We start from the raw sequence: 22,058 nt of genomic DNA, 5'->3' as shown, positions 1-22,058 counted from the left end.
GGAAGAACTTAAATGATAGTTTCACCAAATTGGTTACTATATAGTTCATGATACCTAATCCATCCCACCATCATCAGTGTTTCTTTGGTGATTTTTAATCCTAATCTCTCTGGATATAAGCAGTGGGGAGACATCTGTGGTAATGATCCCACATATCTCCTTTTATTATGAAAGATCATCCAGAATTTGAATTCAAGTCTTTCTTTGTGTCTGTCTCTTCTTCTCTGTCACTGTCTGTCTGTCTCTGTTTCTAAGTCTCTCCTTCCCTCCTCTCTCTCTCTCTCTCTCTCTCTCTCTCTCTCTCTCTCTCTCTCTCTCTCTCTCTCCCTCTCTCTTTTTCTCTCTCTGTATGTCCTTGTCTCTCTGTGTATCTGTGTCTCTCTCTCTGTCTCTTGTGTCTGTTTCTCTTTCTCTCTTTCTTTGTGTGTGTGTATCTGCCTCTGTTTCTCTGAGCCTGGTGTCTCTCTGTCTCTCTTTTTCTGTGTTTATTCCGTGTCTGTCTCTGTCTCTTTGTGTTTGTGTCTGTCTGTCTCTGTGTACATTGTATGTGTGTGTATGTCTGTGTGTGTGTTTGTTTTTCTCTTCTTCTTTCTCCTTCCCAGAATCATACATACTCATGTAACCTGGGATTGTTCCCCAAAGCAACTATTGTGTGTTCTAATAAGCTCAGCCTTCACAATCAGTGACTATAGTAGCAGTATTATTTTTTCCTTTTTACAGATGAAGAAAACAGACACTAAGAGACAGACACTAAGAGATGAAGTTGCTTGCCTAAAGTTAAGAAGTAGCTGAGCTGAAACTAGAACCCAGATATCATGATTGAACTCATAAAAATCATAGACTATTATTGGATTTTTTTCCTGGTTTTTAAAATAGCATTTTCTTTTTCAAAATATTTATATAAAGATAGTTTTCAATATTCACCTCTGCAAAACCTTGTGTTCCAAATTGTCTCCCTCTCTTCCTTCCTCCCTCCTTGCCTACACAGCAAGCCAACCAATATAAGTTAAATATGTACAATTCTTCTAAACATATTTCCATATTTGTCATGCTATGCAAGAAAAATTGGTTCAAAAGGGAAAAAAAGAGAAAGAAAAAAGCAAGCAAACAAATAACAACTCTCTCCTTCCCCACAAATGATGAAAATACTATGCTTTGATCCTCATTCAGTCTCCATAGTTCTATCTGAATGCAGATGGGTTTTTCCCAAGTCTATTAGAATTGCCTCAACTCTCCTTATTGTTGAAAAAAGCCAAGTTCATCACAGTTGATCATCCCATAATCCTTTTGTTGCTATGTACAATGTTCCTTTGGTTCTACTCATATCACTTAGCTTCAGTTCATGTGAGTCCAAGCTTTTCTAAAATCAGCCCGCTCATCATTTCACATGTAACAGTAACATTCCATTCATATATTATATATTATTCAGCCAATCATCAACTGATAGGCATCCACCCACTTTCCATTTCCTTGCCATTACACAAAAAAGGAAGCTACATGCGTGTCCTTTTCCCTTTTTTATCATTTTTTTGGGAGACAGGCCCAGTAGAGACACTGCTGGATCTTCAGAGGGTATGTACAGTTTGATAGCCCTTTGAGCATAGTTCCAAATTGCTCTCCAGAATGGTTGGATCGTTTCACAACTCCACTAAGAATGCATCAGTGTCCCAGTTTTCCCACCTCCCCTCCAACATCTATTGTGATCTTTTCCTGTCATCTTAGCCAATATAGAACATTATTGCAGGGGCAGCTAGGTGGTACAGTGGACAGAGCACTAGCCCTGAAATCAGGAGGACCCAGTTCAAATCTGGCCTCAGATACTTAACACTTCCTAGCTGTGTGACCCTGGGCAAGTCACTTAACCCCAACTGCCTCAGCAAAAAAAAGAAAAGAATATTATTGTGAGCATATCCAGAGTTTCCAGGCAAATCTTAAACATTTTATGTGAGACTCCAAACTGGTGGAAAGAATGCTGATGCAAATCTTTAATTTCCATGCGTGTAGAATATAGAGATATGTATGTGTATAGATGCATATAGACATATAAAGATATACATATATATGCATATATCTACATTATCTATCTATCCATCAAATATTTAATTTTCTCCATTTATTTTGTTTTTCCTAAATAGAATCAAAGTTTTCTGAGGGTAGAAATTGTTTCTTTATCCTTTTGGTCTTTGAATTCCCTGGCATCTGGCACATAGTAGGCACCTAATGCATGTTTATTGAATGAATGTATTCAGTTAGAAGGCATCTTAGAAACCATCTAGTCTCCCCCGCCTTATTTTCCAAAGGAAGAAACTAAATCTCAGAGAAGGTATCTGCAAGTACAGGGAATTTTCCTCCACCAACATTGGACGTGACTCTTAGTAAAGCAGAATTCAAGGAAAGGTTCCCTTCTTTTTCACAATCCTTATAAAAAGGGGAAAACATGAACCCTAAACTGTTAAGACCCGCCCACTTAGCTTCCACCTGAATCCAACTTTTCAGGATTCTGAAGGCATGTTGGGAAAAGGTCATTAGGGGCGTAGTGAGAGCTACTAATAAAGAATCCAGAAAAAGAGGGGTGACCACACCCTGAGTGTGGGCAGGCAGCTTGTCTGTCTTCTCAGGTGGGTCCCAGATATGAGCACATACCTTGGTATCTGTACTCTCTTGTTGTTTAATTACATTCAAGATTGTCTTCCTGCCTTCCCTTCAGGGCCAGGAGGGGAAAATTGCTTATTTGTAGTCATACTTATAAACAACCTATTCATTAACATCCTAGCCTTCATGCTTTTAGCAACCCAGTACTTCCCTACATTGTCTTAATCACCAACATTTCTAAGATGCTTTGGACCATAAGGGACAGAAAGGATCTTAGTAATCATTTAATTGAGTTGGCTTGTTTGAGAGAAGAGGAAGGTAAGGATGAAGGAAAGGAAGTTAAGGAACAGGACTGGAGTCAAATACAGGTCCTACCTCCAAATTCAGGGCTCTCTCCACAGCACTGCATAGTTAATCCAAATAAGGATTGTTATTCATATTTCTCAGCAGGGAAATGAGGCAAAAAAATATATTGGGGTTTGGGGCTGGGATTACAACAAAATTTGTAAGACTTAGACCCTCCCCATATTAAGAAGCAAAGCTGCTAAGTTCCTTAGGAGAATTCACATTAAAATGAGGCACTCTCACTTTAAAAATCTAATTTAGATTCTTGGACACCCAGAATTAGAAGGGGTCTCAGATACCATCTAATTCAATTGTCCCATTTTTTCTGGGAAAAAAAAAATGCACCTAGAGAAAAAAGTGATTTTCTTCATATAGGAAGTAAGAGTCAGAGAACTCAGAATTTGAACTCAGAACCTTTAACTCCAATTCTTACTATATTGCCCTGTATCTGTTTCCTGGGAGATATGTGGGATAATAAAAGGCACTAGATGATTTTTTTGTCCTGAATTTGCCAGTGATTCACTGTGTGACCCTTTGGTAAATCACATTACTTCTTCAAGGATTAGTTTCTTCATCTATAATTTGGAAACAATTTCTGCTCTGCTTGTCTTTACAGGGTTGCTATCTGGGTCAAATGTGCAAAGGTGCTGAATCCCCCCAATTATTGGAATGCCAAGATTTTCTCAATGCAGGCCACCAAATATTGGGGTTCAGGGTTGGCAAAAAATATATTGGGGTTTGGGGCTGGGATTACAACACTATTTGTAAGACTTGGATCCTCCTGATATTAAGAAGCAAAGCTGCTAAGTTCCTTAGGAGAATTCACATTAAAATTTTCACATTAAACAAATTCACATTTCCTAAACAGGAAAAAACCCCAACAACAAGGGGAAAGACATCTTTAAGGCAGGTTGAGTTCCTGCTATAAGAAGGAGAAAGACACCATAAAGCAGACAAAATTCCTAGAGAACTTGCTTCCATAAGGTGAACAGGTCCTAATAAATTCAGAGAGGAGTATGCCATTGATGGCGGGCTAACCTTAAAGGGAGTTAGCCTCCAAAAAGGAATTAGCAGAAAAAGTGGAATACCAGTAGATGTTTTTATAGAAGAAAGATAATTTCCGGGGTTGACATCTATAACTTGGTCTTCTCATTAGACACAGTAACTATAGGGTCATGATAATTTCATCAATACAAGGAATTTGACAAGGAATCCAACAAGGGCCTACTGCAACAAAGCCTTGCTTAAGACAATAAAAGGTCCACTTAAAATAATCCTGTAAGTGTTCCTCCCTGCTTGCTTCTGGGAGTAGCTTGGACAGTAATTCAGGCTCTCTCCTATTCATGCTCCTCTCTAAGGCTTTTCCAACTACTGAAGACCTGGGGTCTTTTTATTGAAATATTATTCACTCCATCGAGATAATGGATAGTAAAGTTTTAAAGCTATAAATTCAAGGAATGATTATCAGTCTTGGTTCTGGTGCTCACTTATTTTTTAACACTGGACAAATGCTTAAACTTTCTGTTTTTTGGTTTCTATCTCTAGAATCACTGGTGTCCTGCTTTATGGGACTGTTTGTGAGGACATCAGGAGTTACTATATTATGATATTGTCTTATATAGGAATCACTTGAATTTGGAATCATAGGAATAGTGAGTCAGAAGTTATCACACAGGTCATTTTGTGTGACTCTCCCACCCAATGCTGGAATCTTCTCTATCACATCACTAGCAGGATATCCATTTTCTGTTGGAACCCTTCTCATGACAGGAAGTTCATTATTTTGGTAAAAGACAGTTAGAATTGTTATCATTGGGATTTTTACAGTGTTTTAAAGTTTACATAGAACTTTGTTACTTTGTTCATATTTTCATTTGAATCTCATTGATGCAGTTAGTGGCAGGGCAGAGAGTTGAGGTGTGAGAATCCCCCTCTGGTCTTTGCAGGTTCAAAGTTGAAAGAATTCACAAACCTGAAAAGTTTGACTGACAAAAGGAAAGTTTTATTGGTCCTGAGATGAGTTAGCTTTAACACCTCTGTTTATTTCTCTGCCAGGATTTCTCTGTTAGGACCTTTATCTCTCTGCCAGGACTGACTTCTCTGTGCGAATTCTTTCTGTTCTCTGTGTGAATTCTTTCACATTGAAACTGCTCTGACCAGACAGGGATTCTCACACCTCAACTCTTTGCACTGCCACTAACCACATCATCATAATAACCCAATGAGGTTGACTGGCAGCAGGGTGGATCAATGAATAGATTTAAGAGTTGGGTCTGGATTCAGGAAAACCTGAATTCAAATCCAACCTGTAAAAGTTGGGGAGGCGGGAGAATAATTGCTCTTATACTGCAGTATTCACTGGCTCTATATGGAAGACATGTGTTCAAATCCTGTCTCTTAATTTAATCCTTTTGTGATCTCTGAGAAGTCATTTAACATTTTTTTTTGGCCGCAGTTTCTTCATGTATAAAATGAGAAGGTTGAACTCCAAAGTCCTGTCTACCTCTGTATCTGATTCATTCAGCTAGAATTTATTTTTGTTGTTCAGTTGTGTCTAATTCTTTATGAGCTCACACACTTTTCTATGGGATTTTCTTGGCAAAGATATTAGAAGGTTTTTTTTTTTTTTCCATTTCCTTCTCCAGTATGTCCCTATATAAAATATAAGGAATAAGACATAGCCAGGGTCACCTAGCTAGTAAGGTTCTGAGGCTGGATTGGAATTCAGATCTTCCTGATCAAGCCCAGTGCTCTATCCACTGCACCACCTAGCTCCCCAAAAAGTTATTAAATATCTACTATGGGCACTAAGTGCTAGGGAAATGAATAAAATATGATTTCTGCCCTAAAGGAGCTCATATTCTAGAAAGAGTATAAGATACCAACAGATATAATTCCATTCTGAGCGGGACCTAACTAAGCCAATTTCCTCTTGTTCAGTTCAATTATTGTTCAGTTGCATTTAATAATGTTACCACTTTTTCTGACCCCATTTGGAGTTTTCTTGGCAGAGATACTGGAGTGACTCATCATTTCCTTCTCCAGCTCATTCTACAAATAAGGAAACTGAGGCGAACAAAATTAAGAGATTTACTGAAGGTCACACAACTAGGAAATATTTGAGACAGGGTTTAAACTACATTTTCTGACCTCAGAAAAGGGGGAGAGGAAAAAGTGAGACTAAATATTATGTAACTGTATTAATCAAGCTTAGTCCCAGAGAAGAGATAAGAAAAGACAGCTCCTTGCACATTTGGGAAATGAGGGGGATAATGGGTATGGAATTCTGCATACACTGTCAGATCTGCTCAATACATTGTATGAATTTGATGAATGGCTCTTTTTTCAATTTTCATTTTTTAAATACAATTTTTGATGTTATGTAGTTCAGTCATGTCTGACTCTTTGTGACCCCATTTGGGCTATTCTTAGAATGGTTTATCATTTCTTTCTCTAGCTACTTTTACAGATGAGGAAACTGAGGCAAACAGAGTTAAGTGACTTATCAAGGGTTGAACAGATAGAAAGTATCTGAAGTAGACTTGAATTCAGATGAGTATTCCTGACTCCAGGCTTGTCATCCTACTCATGTACCCCTAGCTGCTCCTACCATTTTTTTTTTAAAGTAATAGCTGACATTTCTATAATTATCCCCCCTCCCCCAAATGGCATAGTTGTTGTATATATTCTTTCCCCAGTTCTGCTCATTTCATTTGCATCAATTCATATTTAGTACAAATGAGTCCTTTTCATCTTTCTTTGATCTCTTTAGAGTATATACCTAATAGTGGTATTGCTGGGTCAAAGGGAAAGCACAGTTTAATAGTTTTTTGGGCATAGTAATAAGTTAAAAAACATATTGATAATTGTGTTTTGGTAAAATTGGTTTCCTTTGTATTTTATTTTATGCATTAAAAACATCCTGAGTAGTGCAATGAATAAAGTATCAGTCCTGGAATAAGGAAAACCTGAGTTCACATATGACCTCAGACATTTACCAGCTCTGTGACTCTGGGCAAATCCTACCAACAATTTTCTTTTCTTTTCTTTTTTTTTTAAAATGTTAAACATGGTAGAAATATATGCTAAATCTGGGGTAGCTAGGTGGTACAGTGGATAGAGCACCAGCTCTGAAGTCAGGAGTATCTGAGTTCAAATCTGGCCTTGTCAGACACCTAACACTTCTTAGCTATGTGACCCTGGATAACACTTAACCCCAATTGCCTCAGGGTAAAAAAAAAAGAAATATATGTTAAATCCAATATATGCATAAATATTTATACAATTATCTTGCTGCACAAGAAAAATCAAATCAAATTGGAAAAAAATAGAAAGAAAATAAAATGCAAGCAAATAACAACAAAAAGAGTGAAAATGCTATGTTGTAAACCACACTCAGTTCCCATAGTCCTGTCTCTGGGTACAAATGGCTCTCTTCATCACAAGACACACCACCAATTTTCTTGGAAAAAAAAAATTCTGAGAAGGGACCCAGTCTTCACTAGACTATCAAAGAAGTCTATATCATAAAAACAATATCTTCTGACAGAGATATTGGAGAGGTTTGCCATTTCTTTCTCTAGTGGATCAAGGCAGGCAGAAATTGTGACATATCTAATGTCACACAGCTAGAAAATTTTGGGGACTGAATTTGAACTAAGGTCTTCCTAACACTGAGCCTAGCACTCTATCCACTGTGTTATTTAATTGCTCATTTTATATAGTACCTCATTAATTTTTACAAAACAAGGTTTATAAATCATTGAAGCTAAATTGAATATAAACATGATCTACAATGTGGTATAGTGCCAGGAAGGAGAAAGGGACAATGATTTCTCCATAGACATTCTTATTAATCAGTAAAGGATTCATGAAGGAGCTGGGACTTAAACTGGATCTTGAAGGATGAAATGGTTTAGGGTAGAAGGAAGAAGCAGGTAGTGGAGAGAATGATGTGAGCAAAAGGGCAGATGTAGAGCTGAGTGTGACCTGTATAAGGGACAGATTCTGGATATGTGATTTCACTGGTATTCACTCCCTCTAGCATATATTTTATGATTATATATATTATATAATTTATGTATTTTATATGAGATTACAAATTATATATGTGTTATATATAATTTATAATATTTTATAATTTATAATCCTATAATTCATAATCTCATATAATTTTTAATCTCCGAGATTTCCTGAAGAAATGAGAGGTTAAGTGATTTGCCCAGGATTGCAAAATCAATTCAGGTAAGAGAAGGGACCTGAATTCAATACTTGGTTTCTAAGCTGACTCTTCAATCACTAAATTATGCTCATTATTCAGTAAAAGGGAGTAAAAAGATGTTGTCTTGAAGAAAGTGAGATAGGGTTGTCTAGGTGTGATGGGATCAGATCTTGGAGAGCCTTGATCTTCTAATAATTGTTTGTTGATTAATTGATTGCCTTTGAAAGCCAGAAATTATTTCAGGACACTCCATCTTGGAGCACTTTGATGTTGATCACCCTTCGTTTGTTTTTACCTTAGATGAGTATCTCAAAGTCTTAAACACTGGTGTGGAAGAGGTCCGGAAGTCCTTTCTGGGGCCATTTTCTCCTTCCTGCAAGATGGTCCAGATGATGAAGCAGTTTCTGTACCGAGTCCTGCCTGAGGATTCCTACAAGTTGGCGACAGGAAGGCTCCATGTAGCCCTCACACGGGTGACAGATGGGGAGAATGTGGTGGTGTCTGAATTTACTTCCAAGGAAGAGCTCATTGAGGTAAAGGTGATGTAATGTGCTGGGGTCAGGCTGGAAGATGGGTTCTGATCAGATTTGTTCCAGGAAAAAAACACAGGGGTTTCCCGACTACTTGGTTTTTCTTTTCTTTCAAGAGGCATTTATTTTCTCTTCATTCCAATAACCATCATTGGAAGAACAAATGAAAAAGAAAAACCTTCAAACAAATATACATCATCTTTAAATATTTCAAAAATAGAAGTCAGCTAAAGACCCAAAGAAACCATTCTTTTAAAAAATTTTTCATTTAATTTACATTTTAAATTTAAAAGTAGCTCTTTTCTCTCCATTCTACTCACAATGGAAAAAGAAAAGAAAAACAAAACCACCAAAACAAATATGCACAATCAAGTAAAACAAATCCTCAAATTATCTCCAAACATGTTTCGTTTTCTATCTTGAAGCTTCACTCCCTTCCTCCCTCCCTCCCTCTCTCTCTCTCTCTTACTTTCTCTCTCTCTCTCTCTCTCTTTCTTTCTCTCTCTCTCAGAATTTGGGTTCATAATTTCATAATTCATCATCAGTTCTCTGAAATCATGGTTGTTTATTGCATTACACATAATTCTTTAAGTCTTTCACAGTTGTTGGTTCATTTTTTTTTATTGTTATTGAATCAATTGTTCTGTTTTTCCTCCCTTTACTCTGTATCTGTTTATAGAGATCTTCCCAGGTTTCTCTAAAACTCTTCCTTTCATCATTACTTATGATTCAGTAATATTCTATGATGTCCACTATGATGTCTATGGCTACTCAGCCATTCCTCCGGCCCCCCCAACTGATGGGTACTCCCTTAATTTCCAGTCCTTTGCCACTAAAAAAGAATTGCTATAAACATATATATTTGAATGTGTGTGAATATATATGAATGTATTTGATGTACCTGAATATGTATTTGATATGTATGTGTGTGTATATATATATATATATGTAATTTGGTAGAGATATAAATCCTTTATATATATATTCTTTCCCTCTTTCTTTGATCACTTTGGTACAAAGAATTTCTGTTTGTTCCCTCCTATATCCCTTATTACTGAATCATGACTGCTTTCCACAAAATTTCTCTTTGTTTCCATAAGCCCCTGAGACCAGGAGAGGGCTCTCTGGTGTAACTTGTTTCACTAAGCCTTGGCTACAATGTGACTCCCCTGAGAAAATAGCCAGGAAAAAGAAGTACCCTTCTCTCTCTCTCTCTCAGTGACATTTGTTAATGAGACTGAATTATTGCTGCAATACGTTGCACTTTGCAAGAGATGGGATTCAGTAGTGGGTATGGGATGGGCTTTGACATCAGAAAGAGCTGGGTTGAGGACCTGCCTCTGACACTGACTCTGTGAACCTAGGTAGGTCTTTTTGCCTTTTAGAACCCCAGGCAACTCTCTCAACAGTATATTACAGGGGCAGCTAGATGGGTTTAGAGGATAGAGCACTGGTCTTAGAGTCAGGAGGGCCTGAGTTCAAATCCAAGTTCAGATACTCAACACTTCCTAGCTGTGTGACCCTGGACAAGCCACTTAACCCCAATTGCCTTGCCTGAATAAATAAATAAAATAAAGCACAACTTCCTTTGTTAAAAAAAAAAAGTATATTGCAGTTTTTATCTCTGCCATAAAACAATGTATATTAAAAAATAAACTAAAAAAAATGCATAAAAGGTGCTGACCTACATGGATAGAAGGAGTTTTTTCACCCAATTATTCCCTAAGTCCTATACCCATAAAATCAAGTAAAATCTCTATTCCTGTCAAGACTCAAATATCTACATTATTCCTAACTTCTAAATCTATGACAATGTAAACAATATCCAAATAAGTCTTGGTATGTTTTAAAAAAAATGTTACTGGTGAATAGCTAATCTGAATAAATAGAGGCAGTTTCTACAACATCAGCTTCCTACATTAATGAAATCACAAATTTGGAACCCTCCAAAATTGTCCTTGTACTGAGCTGTCTCACTTAGGCTGAGGTGAAACAAATATTACAAATATGCAGAGGGATAATGATTAGTACCAACTATCTACAGTTATCCACATCCTCATTTGAACCTCATAATAATATTGGGAGGCGGGGTTTAGGGAAGGAAAATGGTTTCTCCCATCCTACTACTTACCCTGTCCTCTTTCATGGTCATGACTACACTATCCAGAAACCATCCACACTACATATAAAATTACAGAAAGGATGCAAGCAAGAATTATGAGGGAAGAGATGAGTGCATCATGACTATCACTAGCCTCCCCATCCCTCCCTTCCTCCTCTTTCACCATAAAACAGAATGGAAGAACAAAATGATGGATATTTATTGAGTACCAATCAACAAGTATTCCCTGAACACCTGGCTACTATAAAGCATACTCTGTATGCCAGGTTGAGAAATTTGGACTTAATCCTATAGGAAGGTATGTGGGCAGGTGGGTGACATGATCAAAGGGAAATTCAGCAGGTAGTGGTGGGAAGAGTTAGAGTGGAGTAGATAGGCCTCTGAAAAAGGGAGATGACCCCCTTTCCATCTCCTTTCCCCAAGATAATTGAATTATTTAAAAGGAGTCAAATAGTGGATACTCCCACTATTCATACATCCCTTTTTCTCTGGTGTGATGTTTGTTCATGCCTTTCTTTTAAATTTCCCACAGAAGCTCCACTCAATATATTGGAAGACTCCCTCTGGTTATTTTCCTTTTTAAAAAAAATTTTTTTTTTCAATTACATGCAAAAAAAATTTATATCCTTTTTTAAGTTTTGAGTTCCAATTTTTTAGAAGGCAAGCAATTTGATATCGATTATATATATAGTCACATAACATTTCCCTAATAACTATGTTGCCAGTACCCCCCCCAAAAAATCAAAAATAATAAAGTAAAAAAAATATGCTTCAATCTGTATCCATTCTCCACCAGTTCTTTGAAAGTAGATGACCTTTAAAAAATAAATCCTTTGGTTTATCTTGGATCAATGTATTGCTGAGAATAGCTAAGTCATTCACAGATCATACAATATTGCTTTTATATATGTTACAATGTTCTTTTGATTCTACTCATTTCACTTTGCATCAGTTCATATAAATCTTCTCAAGTCTTTTCTGAAAGCATCTTTCTCATAATTTCTTATAGCACAAAAGTATAACATCACAATCATATCCTGAATTGTTTAGCTATTCCCCAATTGATGGGCATGCCATGAAATTTCTAATTCTTTGCCTCTCTGAGACCATTGCAACACTCATGCCATCCTTCTATTATCCTTTTCCCTCCATTTATGATTTGCCTGTTTCCCTTTCTACTTCTTGATTAATCTGTAAAATATGAGGATGGACTAGATGATCTCAACGGTCTCCTTCAGTTGTGAATTCAGTTCTTTTATGGTTCTTTTACTTGAATATACATCTTCACTGGAAATATGCATCCACCTGCTGATACTAACTATTAATTGCCTTCTGTTCCCTCTCCACAGGCACTCTACTGCAGCTGCTTTATACCCGTATACTGTGGCCTCATTCCACCAACTTACCGGGGTGAGGTGGGTACTCAAGTCTTTTCATAGGGGAAGCGTTTGGAAAGAGGGGAAGTCAGTGTTTTCAATAAGTATTTATTAGGAACCTACTGTATTCAGAGCACTGTATGTCTGGGGGACATCATAAGAGGATTGTTTTAGCATTAGAAAGGGGTCTAAGAAGAGATTACTCAGTCTAATCTGCTCATTTTCCAGAGAAACAGGCTAAGACCAAGAGATGACAAGGGACTCATCCATGATAGAAATATAAAAGATTGGATCTGAATCCAACTTTTCCTGGATCCAAATCCAGCACTTTAGCTGCAAACCATGAGATAAACAGTTTCTTGCATTCATGAAGCATTATATTCTAATAGGGGGACTTGACATAGACACAAAGAGGCAACAGGTGGCTCAGTGGATAGAGTATTGGTCTTGGTCTCAGGAAGACCCGAGTTCAAATCCAGCTCCAGATCTTTATTAGCTGTGTAACCCTGAGCAAGTCACATAACCTCTGCTTGTCATAATTTTCCCAACTACAAAATGGAGATACTAATAGCACCTACTTCCCAGGATTGTTTTAAAGATCAATTGAGATTATAGTTGTAAAGTGCTTAACACAATACCTAATACACAGTAGGTATATAATAGGTGCTGCTTTCTTTTCAAATAACCACAATATAAAATAATGCATGATAAGTGCCTAAGAGAGGTTCAAATAAAGTACCATGTGAGGTCTCAAAAGGGAAAGATCATGATAAATTGAATTAGATCAAGGAGGATTCATGGAAGAGGGAGCATTTGGGTTGGATTTTAAAAGATGGGTAAGAATTTAATTGATTGGACATGACAATGACTTCATAGGTTTCTCCCTCCCAGCTTCTTCCCTCCCATTTTCACAAAGGTCTTTTGGAGACAATGGCTTTAGCCAAAGGAGTAACCTTATGAAAATGTATACATTCTCTGAGAGATATTTGGGTGTGTGTTTTAGTACTAGTCCTAAACCTAGAAGCTTGCTAATAAAAGTTTAACAACCACTCAAAAAAAAATGCACACACCTAGCACAATTTTTTAATCTGCCTTATTAACATTTTTCCTATTATTTTCTTAAGTTAAGGTGATCAACAAAATAACAAATCAAGTATTATTTACTAATTTGGGGGTATAAATGCTCACTGAAATTTTAATCATTGACTCAAGGGAGCTAGAGTGGGTTCCAGCATCTCCCATCCTCCCTCCCCAGGCAACATCCAAGTCAATGAAGATCCTCTATTGGTAACCATATGGATTAGGAATCAGGCAAGCAAGTCATCTTCCTCATCCAAGCCTCAATTTACTCATTTGTAAAATAAGAGCATTGGACTTGATAACTTCTAAGGTCCTTTTCAACATTAAATCTATGATAATGATAAATTCTTGTGGGATATTCTTAGCATCTGCATTAATAGCTTAAGTAAATGCTTAATAGCTTACTATATTCCTATAAATAGGAAATTTTGAACTGAAAACTGAAATGGTTTTGCCCTCAAAGAATCTACATTTTTCTGGAAAGATAGAATATATACCTAGAGAAGTAAATCCAAGATATAAACAAAATAAATTAAAAGTGATTTTGGGAGACAGTGATAACAATTGGGGATAAGGATAGGCTCCTTACATGAATGCAAAAGATGATACTTGAGTTGAATTAGGAAAGAAGCTAGGGGTTTCAAAAAACAGAGTGAGGAGGGAAGACATATTGGGAATAGGGCAGAGATGTTTTATGTCACATACAGAAAGTAGAGAGGCTATTTATGGTTGGAAGGTTGAGTGAGTGCATGGGATTAATCATCCTGGAAAGAAAGTTGGAGTGATCATAAAGAACTCTAATTGCCAAACAGGGAAGCTAATGAAAGGGAGGAATCTGAAGTTGGAAGAAAGGAACAGAATATAAGTGGGACACAGGAAGAGAGGAAGAGCCAATTTTCTATGTCATAAATTTAAAGAATTAAGAATCTTTGTCAGGAATAGTTATATAGATGATCCCTAAGGCCCTATGTAATCCTGACATTCTAAAATTCTAATATCCTTGAATGAAAAATTTCCTGGTACATTAATACAGATGTATTTCCCAAAGACACTCCAAGACTCCCAAAGACATAATCGATTAAATAAAAAAATAAACAAATAAATAACCCCCAACCTCCCACATTCTTGTTCTCTTCTTCCTCCTACTTCCAAAAACAGAGGTATATTGATGGCGGTTTCACCGGAATGCAGCCATGCTCCTACTGGACAGACTCAATTACCATCTCAGCTTTCAGTGGCCAGCAAGATATTTGCCCCAGAGACTGCCCGGCTATCTTTCATGACTTCCAGTTATTCAACTGTACCTTCCAGTTCTCCTTGGAAAATATTACCCGGATGACCCATGCGCTCTTTCCCCCAGACCTAATGGTAAGTGGTAAGAGGTTCTGTAATCATCTTTTGAAAAGGAAAGAAGGTTGTTCAAGAGCATAGAGAGTGATTTAGAAGGGACCTCATCTAATCTAGCCTTCCTCCATTTTAGAGATGAGCAAAGTGAGGGCCTAAGAGTATGTGACCTGCCCAAGATAGTAAGGAAGGGATTTGAATCCAGATCCATCCTGTGTGCTTTCTATCACAATGACTCTCTTTGGAATTAAGGTCATTGACTTGTGGTAAACTTAAATTGGAATCCACCCTCACTTGGAACCAGTGCACCTTTTGGGTTTTCCTAGACTTCAGTTTACGCTTCTGTAAAATGAAAAAGTAGATACTCTATGAGATCCTTTGTGGCACCAAATTTTGTGACCAATGAAACAAATGTAGAAATTAGGGGATTTGAGAGCATTCTGAAGTTATCACTCAAATTAATGGCTAAATAGTCTTATGCTTATTTCTTTTTTCATGAATTCTCATTAGGGTCCCATAAAATTTATAGGCTTATAGGGAGATAGTGACTAGACTAGAGTCTAGTGACAGGACTAGACTCACATAAGTAGAGAGAAAAATTTAATTCAACAAGCATTTGTGAAGTGCTCACTATGTGCTTACCATATTAGGCATTGGAGTATACAAAGACAAAAATGAAAGCTTTTGCCCTCAGAGAGCAAGTACAAAATCTATACAAAGTAATTTAATTAACAATTAGGAGGATCAGGAAAAGTCTGTAAGTTATAGAACTTGAGCTGCACCTTAAAGAAAGCTAGGGATTCTTTAAGGCAGGGTGAGAAAGGACTACATGTAGGGAAGAAAGAGCAGGTTTGTTTGATTGGAATGATGAGTATGTAGAAGTTAATAATAAGACCAGAAAAGTAGATGGAAACCATTTCATGCCAATTATGCCAAGCAGAGAAGTTTGTCTTCATCCTAGTGGCAATCCAAAGGTGCTGGAGATTTTTGAAAAGGGGAATGACATGGCCAGATTTTAGTAATATCAGTTAGGTAGCCTTAGGAAGATGGGAAACAGGGATGATAGCAATCTGACCAGAGTAGAGATAGAGGAGACATTAGAGAACAGACTAAAAGATTTTAGACTCAATAAAAATTGGCAGCTGATTGGATCCTGGGGTGAGAATGAAGAAAAAGTCAAGGATAACTTCAAGATTGGCAAATAGTGGTACCTCAGAAGAAACAGGGACCCTTGGAAAGGCGATGCATTTTAGAGAAAGGAAGGAAGGAAGGAAAGAAACAAACATTTATCAAGCACCTGCTATGTGCTGGGAGCAGTTAGGTGATGCAGTAGATAGAATGCTAGACTTGGAATCAAGAAGAACTGAGTTCAAATCTATCCTCAGACACTTAGTGACCCTGAGCAAGACATTCAACTTTGCCTCAATTTCCTCATCTGTAAAATGAGCTAGAGAATGAAATGACAACTGCTCCAATATCTCTGTTAAGAAAAACTCAACTGGGGTGATAAAAAGACAATCATGACTGAAATGACTGAATAACAAAAATGTGCCAAGTACTGTGCTAAGTGGTTAACACGTATTAGATCATTTGATCCTTACAACAACCTTGGGAGATAGATGTTATTAGTATTTCTATTTTACAGTTGTGGAAACTGAGGCATTTAAAAAATTTTTTTAAATAATTTGAACAAGGTTACAAAGTAAATAAGTTCCTAAGGCTGGATGTGAATCTAGATCTTCCTAACTCTAGAGCTCTGTTCATTATTTAGTTCCACTTTAGATATCTTGAGTTTGAAATGCCTATAGGACTTCAGATTTCAAAGTCTACCTAGTCTTTGGTCCTGAGCTGAAGCTCAGGAGAGAGATTAGGACTGAATATAGAGAAAACTAAGAGATATCTGGAGCCATGTGAACTGATAAGGTCACCAAGGAAAAGAATGTTGAGAGGAGAGAAATAGCCAGGATATAGCTTGTGAAAAAAGAGGCTGTGGATAAGGAGAAATTAAAGATATGAGAAAGAGAGAGAATAATTGAGGGACAGGCTCCTGGCACTGATGGGAGGAAGTGGAATCAGGAGCACCATGATGAAGTGTTGATCTTAGCTAGGAGGAACACTACCTCTTCAGAGACTATTGCAAAGAAGAGTAAATGAAAGATGATGACAACCAGAGTTTAGTAGTGTGGAATAGGGAAGATGAGAAAGTACACAGTAGAAGTCTTTTATTTTCTTATGAAGTTGGAGGTGAGGTCCTTGGCTGGGACTTAGAGAGAAGATGATGAAAGCAGAAAGTTTAGAAAGAGAGAAGAGATTTAAAATATTATTTGTGGAGAGTGTAATAGAATGTCAATTCCAGAAGAAAAAAGGCTGTAAGGGCTCAACTGAATTCAACAGCCATTTATTAAGCAACCACTGTATGTCAGGTATTGTGCTAGGCACAATTGAAGCACTCTTTGCCCTTAAGGAGCTTACTTTCTACTGATCTAGTTGAGGATAAATTTTTAACTTTTTGATAGTTTTGAGGGATAGAAAAAGCAAGCCCTAGTTCTCCCTATAGTTCCTACCAGTATTTCAGTGGGAGTGGGAGAAACAATGGTTTTCATGATGCTTTTCTCCTCAGGCCCTGCATGAATACTACTACCGGGGATATCAGGACACAGTTTTATACTTGAAGAGACTGAGTGAGTAAAAGGGAAGAGATAATAACACTAATAATAACTAGCATTTACATATCACTTTAAGGTTTGCAAAATACTTTAGAGTGTTATTTCATTTTATCCTCATAACAACCTTGGGAGGTAGGTGCAATTATTAGTCCCCTTTTACAGATGAGGAAACTGAGGTAGAGATGGAAATGACTTGTCAAGTATTCCACAGTTAGTAAGTGTCTAAGGCTAGATTTGAACTTAGTTCTCCTTGATTCCAGATACAACACTCCAGGTCCTACCCAGGGACCTCTTTCCTTTGGCTAGCTAGCTTCTGCATGAACACCCCAGTGGTGTTCCCAAGGGGTCTTTGAAAAACAGTTATATGGAAAATAAATTCATCTCCAAAAAACAAAGGATATTTAAACTCATATTTCACTGTAATGGTTGAAGATCACAGTATTCTGGTTAACAAAGCATTCTTGTGAACTGACAGTCACTATGATGACCCCAAAAAAGAATACTAACTCTCAAGTTAGTGGACCTAGATCCAAATCCTTCCTCTGATATCTGTGTCTGTGATTTTCAGATCTGCCTTTCTTGCCCCAATCCCTCTGCTGGCTTCCAATCTCACATCTCTAACTGACTTTCAAATGGAACTAAATGTCCAGTAGATATCTTAAACACAATATGTCTAGTACAGACCTCATTATCTCTCCCTCAAAACCTGTCCTCCATTAGATTGTAAACCCTTTGAGGACTGGTGGGACTGACTATCTTTTGTTTTTTGTTTGTTTGTTTGTTGGTGTTTTTTTTTTTTTTTTTTTTAATCTCCAATGCTTAGCAGTTTGTTTACTTGTTCTTGGTCATGTCCTACTCTTCATTTGGGATTTTCTTGGTGAGAACACTGGAGTGGTTTGCCATTTCCTTCCCCAGCTCATTTTACAGATGAGGAAATAGGCACTTGGTAAATGTTTATTTTTTGATCACATTCCCTGTGTGATCTTGGGCAAGTCATTCATCTGGGACTCTCTGGGCTTCAGTTTTCTTATTTGAAAACTGAAGAAGTGGGACTAGATGACCTTTAAGGTCATCTAAATCTATGATCTGAAGAGGTGGGAAAGTACAGTTTGGGAAAGAGTGAGTAGTCTAGTTTGGTTAAAGCAAAGCTTCTTAAACTATAGGCTGTGATTCCAGTAACTGAATGTGAGGGTTGCAAAATTATGATTTATCATCAGTAAATATTTGATTTATGTCTTATTTTGTACCTGGGTTTGTGTAAAAATTCCTTGGATAAAAAAAGGTTGTAAGTAAAAAAGTTTAAGAAGCCCTAGACTAGAACATAAGGAACAAATACAGGAATATAATGAAAGAAGGTTCAAAGTCTCAAAGGTGACACTGAGGTCTTTATTCTATCTGTACTAAAGTCATTAAATCATTTGGATAAGTAATAGCATGATTGGAAAAAAAAATGCTTTAGCATTAGTTAATTTTGGTTATTACAGCTGTCTTCTTCCCCCCTGCAACAAAGCAACAACAACATTAAATAGCATACAGAATGAGGGAAGTGGCAGTTTTGCTGTACTGTGCCCCACTCATAATATAGCTGTAGTGTTGGATTCATTTCTGAGTGTCATGTTTGAGAAAGAACATTGGCAAGCTGATGTGCCCAGAGGACAACTAAGGTGGTCATAGGATAAGAGACCACTTGATGATAGGAAATAGGGAAAGAGGAAATTTATCCTGAAGAAGAGATAATTTAAGGGTGACAAGATCAGTATCTTTAAGTATTCATTCATTAATTTGTTGGAAAAAACAATATTTTTTCCCTGATTACATGTAAAAACAACTTTTAACATTCTTTTTTTTCTTAAAAGACTGAATTTCAAATTCTATTCCCTGTCCCCCTCCCTTCCAAGAGAGTAAGCAATTTGATATACATTATAGATGTTCAATCTTGTAAGAACTATTGTGTGGAAGAGGGTTAAATTTGTTATGCTTGGCTCATGAGGAGAGAACCTCTAAGAAAAGAGTAGGAAGTACTGAAAAATTCAATGTAATTCATTGTAAGGAACTATTTTCTTTCTTTCTTTTTGGGAGCATTTAGGGTTAAGTGACTTGCCTGAGGTTGCATAGCTAGTTAGTGTCTGAAGCTAGATTTGAGCTCAGATCCTCTTGATTCCACTCCTGGCATTCTATCCACTATACCACCTTGTTGCTCACAAACTATATCAGGCCGCCTTGGGAAGTGGAAAGCTGGACAAGAATGATATCTTGTCAGAGACTTGTTTATTTAGAACTGAAAGGACCTTAGACATCTAATTCAACTCACTTCATTTTATAGTTGAGGAAACCGAGACCTAGAATCACTTAAATTGTAAGTAGGATTAGATTTGAAACAACGTAATTTTACTCTAAATCCATCATCCCTTCCATGAGAGCCAAACGATTTCCTTTCTTTTTTTTTTTTGGGGGGGGGGCAAACTATTTTCATAGTTTTAATGTTTTAATTTTTAGTTTGGTAAATATCAATAGATATAATTTACATAAACAAAAGCTCTTTGTGGGGTGCAGGTGAGGAGTCCTCAATCATTTTTAAGAGTGTAAAGAGATCCCAAGTCAAATAAGTTTGAGAATCAATACACTAGACCATGGGCAGCTAAGAGGTGTCATAGTGAATTGAGTGTCAGACTTGGAGTCAGGGAGATTCATCTTCTTGAGTTCCAATCTGGCCTCAGATACTTCCTAGCTATGTGATCCTGGGCAAGTCACTCCATCCTGTTTGCCTCAGTTTCCTCATCTGTAAAATGATCTGGAGAAGGAAATGGCAAAACACTCCAGTATCTGAGAAGAAAACCCCAAATGGGGTTACAAAGAATCAGCATGACTGAAATGATTGAACAAACTATATCATACTGGCCTTTGTGTTGTTTGGGTGAGTCCTGTAGGTCATACCTTTGAAGCCCCCTTCAATTGTGACATCCTATACTTCTCTAAGCAGGCTAAATTTGATTCTTTCAGCCATCTGAGGTTGGGGTAAGAATCATCATGAAGAGTCTGGATTTCTCAGATTTAAGCCATTTTGACCAAGAAATGTTATTGCTTTAGAGTAGATAAATTACCATTGGTGTTCACATAATACACGCTGGGTCCATTCCTTCCTCAAACCAAAAGAATGGGAATGGTGCAACCCTATGCCTCACACTCACAGATAATTCATGTCTAAGAACTGGCATGACTGAAGAGTCAGACTTTGGAACTGGCACTGCACCAAAGTAGCATCATCAACGCTTCAGTCTGACCCTATATTTAGACATTTGCAAGGCTAATTTTTTTTTTTTTTTTTACCCTGCTCCTCCCTCCTAAAGTGATGCTGAGCAGGTATTTTTCCTGTTCCCAATTCATCCACCTTCTCCACCCTCAGTCTCCATCCATGAGATCTCTTTGCCACCAGGAGGATCCTGTATCCTGACATTCCTGAAGACTTATATATCCCCTCCCTGGAGTTGTTCTTTCCTTTTCATGACATTAACACTGGATATAGCTTTTACTTAATGACTTGTCCATTATATTGTCTCATGAGATATTTGAATAATTTGTACTCATGGTATTATAGATTTAGAGCTGGAAGGGACATTCAAGAACATTGAATTCAGCACCATTTTACAAATGAAGAAACTGCGTCCTAAAGAACTTAGGTGGCTTGCCCAGGGTTAGACAGCTAGTCAAGATTCAAAATTCTGATCTTCCTGACATATTTGGTCTTCTTTCTAATTCACCACATTGCAAAATGGCTGTCCATATTTTGAAACTAAATCATTCTGGTCCAAACCTCCATCCTTTGCTGAATCACATAGAGGGATGAAGGAAGAACCAATAGGAAATCTTCAGTAACTGAGATATTCAAACTATGGCTGGTCAATTGAAATTAGGCAAAACTAAGGGTGAACTAATCTCTTCTTTTTCCTCCACAGGATTTAGAATTGATAGATTTGCTAGAGATTATCTTTTCATTTTATATATGAGCTTGGTTTGCCCAAAGAAACACAATTAGTAAGTAAAAGACAAGATTGGTCATCAAGTCCTTTAAATCTAATGTTACTGTCCCATTGACCCTTCTGTTTTACTTTAACCCATTTTGGATAATTTTTTGCAAAGCAGATTGTATTCCTTTCTTGCCTTAGGTAAAGTCAAATGATCTTAATCAAATCAAACATGTAACCCAAAACTGAATAATAATAATAATAATAATAAAGATTAGCCAGCTGCATATGAGGAGCTCACCCTAATCAGAAGAACTCTGCTCAAGTGTGGGGAAGCTGAAGGAATAGGAGTAAATAGGAGTGCCGTGTAATCTGTAATTGATTGGTCATCAAGTCCTTTAAATCTAATGTTACTCTCCCATTGACCCTTCTGTTTTACTTTAACCCATTTTGGATAATTTTTTGCAAAGCAGATTGTCTTCCTTTCTTGCCTTAGGTAAAGTCAAATGATCATAATCAAATCAAACATGTCACCCAAAACTGAATAATAATAATAATAATAATAATAATAAAGATTAGCCAGCTGCATATGAGGAGCTCACCCTAATCAGAAGAACTCTGCTCAAGTGTGGGGAAGCTGAAGGAATAGGAGTAAATAGGAGTGCCGTGTAATCTGTAATTGATTGGTCATCAAGTCCTTTAAATCTAATGTTACTCTCCCATTGACCCTTCTGTTTTACTTTAACCCATTTTGGATAATTTTTTGCAAAGCAGATTGTCTTCCTTTCTTGCCTTAGGTAAAGTCAAATGATCATAATCA

At 37.1% G+C, this 22,058-nt stretch overlaps 1 protein-coding gene across 1 annotated transcript in view; it reads left to right on the top strand.

The window, feature by feature from the left end:
* Positions 1–22,058, top strand: part of PNPLA1 (patatin like phospholipase domain containing 1) — a 70,613-nt gene that overhangs the window by 25,004 nt on the left and 23,551 nt on the right. Inside the window, exons 2-5 of the mRNA XM_023502964.2 lie at positions 8,459–8,691; positions 12,160–12,225; positions 14,425–14,634; positions 17,231–17,291. Coding sequence (XP_023358732.2) covers positions 8,459–8,691; positions 12,160–12,225; positions 14,425–14,634; positions 17,231–17,291 — 570 coding nt within the window. The remainder of the gene's footprint in view (positions 1–8,458; positions 8,692–12,159; positions 12,226–14,424; positions 14,635–17,230; positions 17,292–22,058) is intronic.

This window comes from Sarcophilus harrisii, chromosome 4 (genome assembly GCF_902635505.1).
Source record: "Sarcophilus harrisii chromosome 4, mSarHar1.11, whole genome shotgun sequence".
Taxonomy (NCBI): Eukaryota; Metazoa; Chordata; class Mammalia; order Dasyuromorphia; family Dasyuridae; genus Sarcophilus; species Sarcophilus harrisii.
Note: the sequence above shows the minus strand (reverse complement) of the source record. Positions and strands in the feature narration are given on the sequence as shown.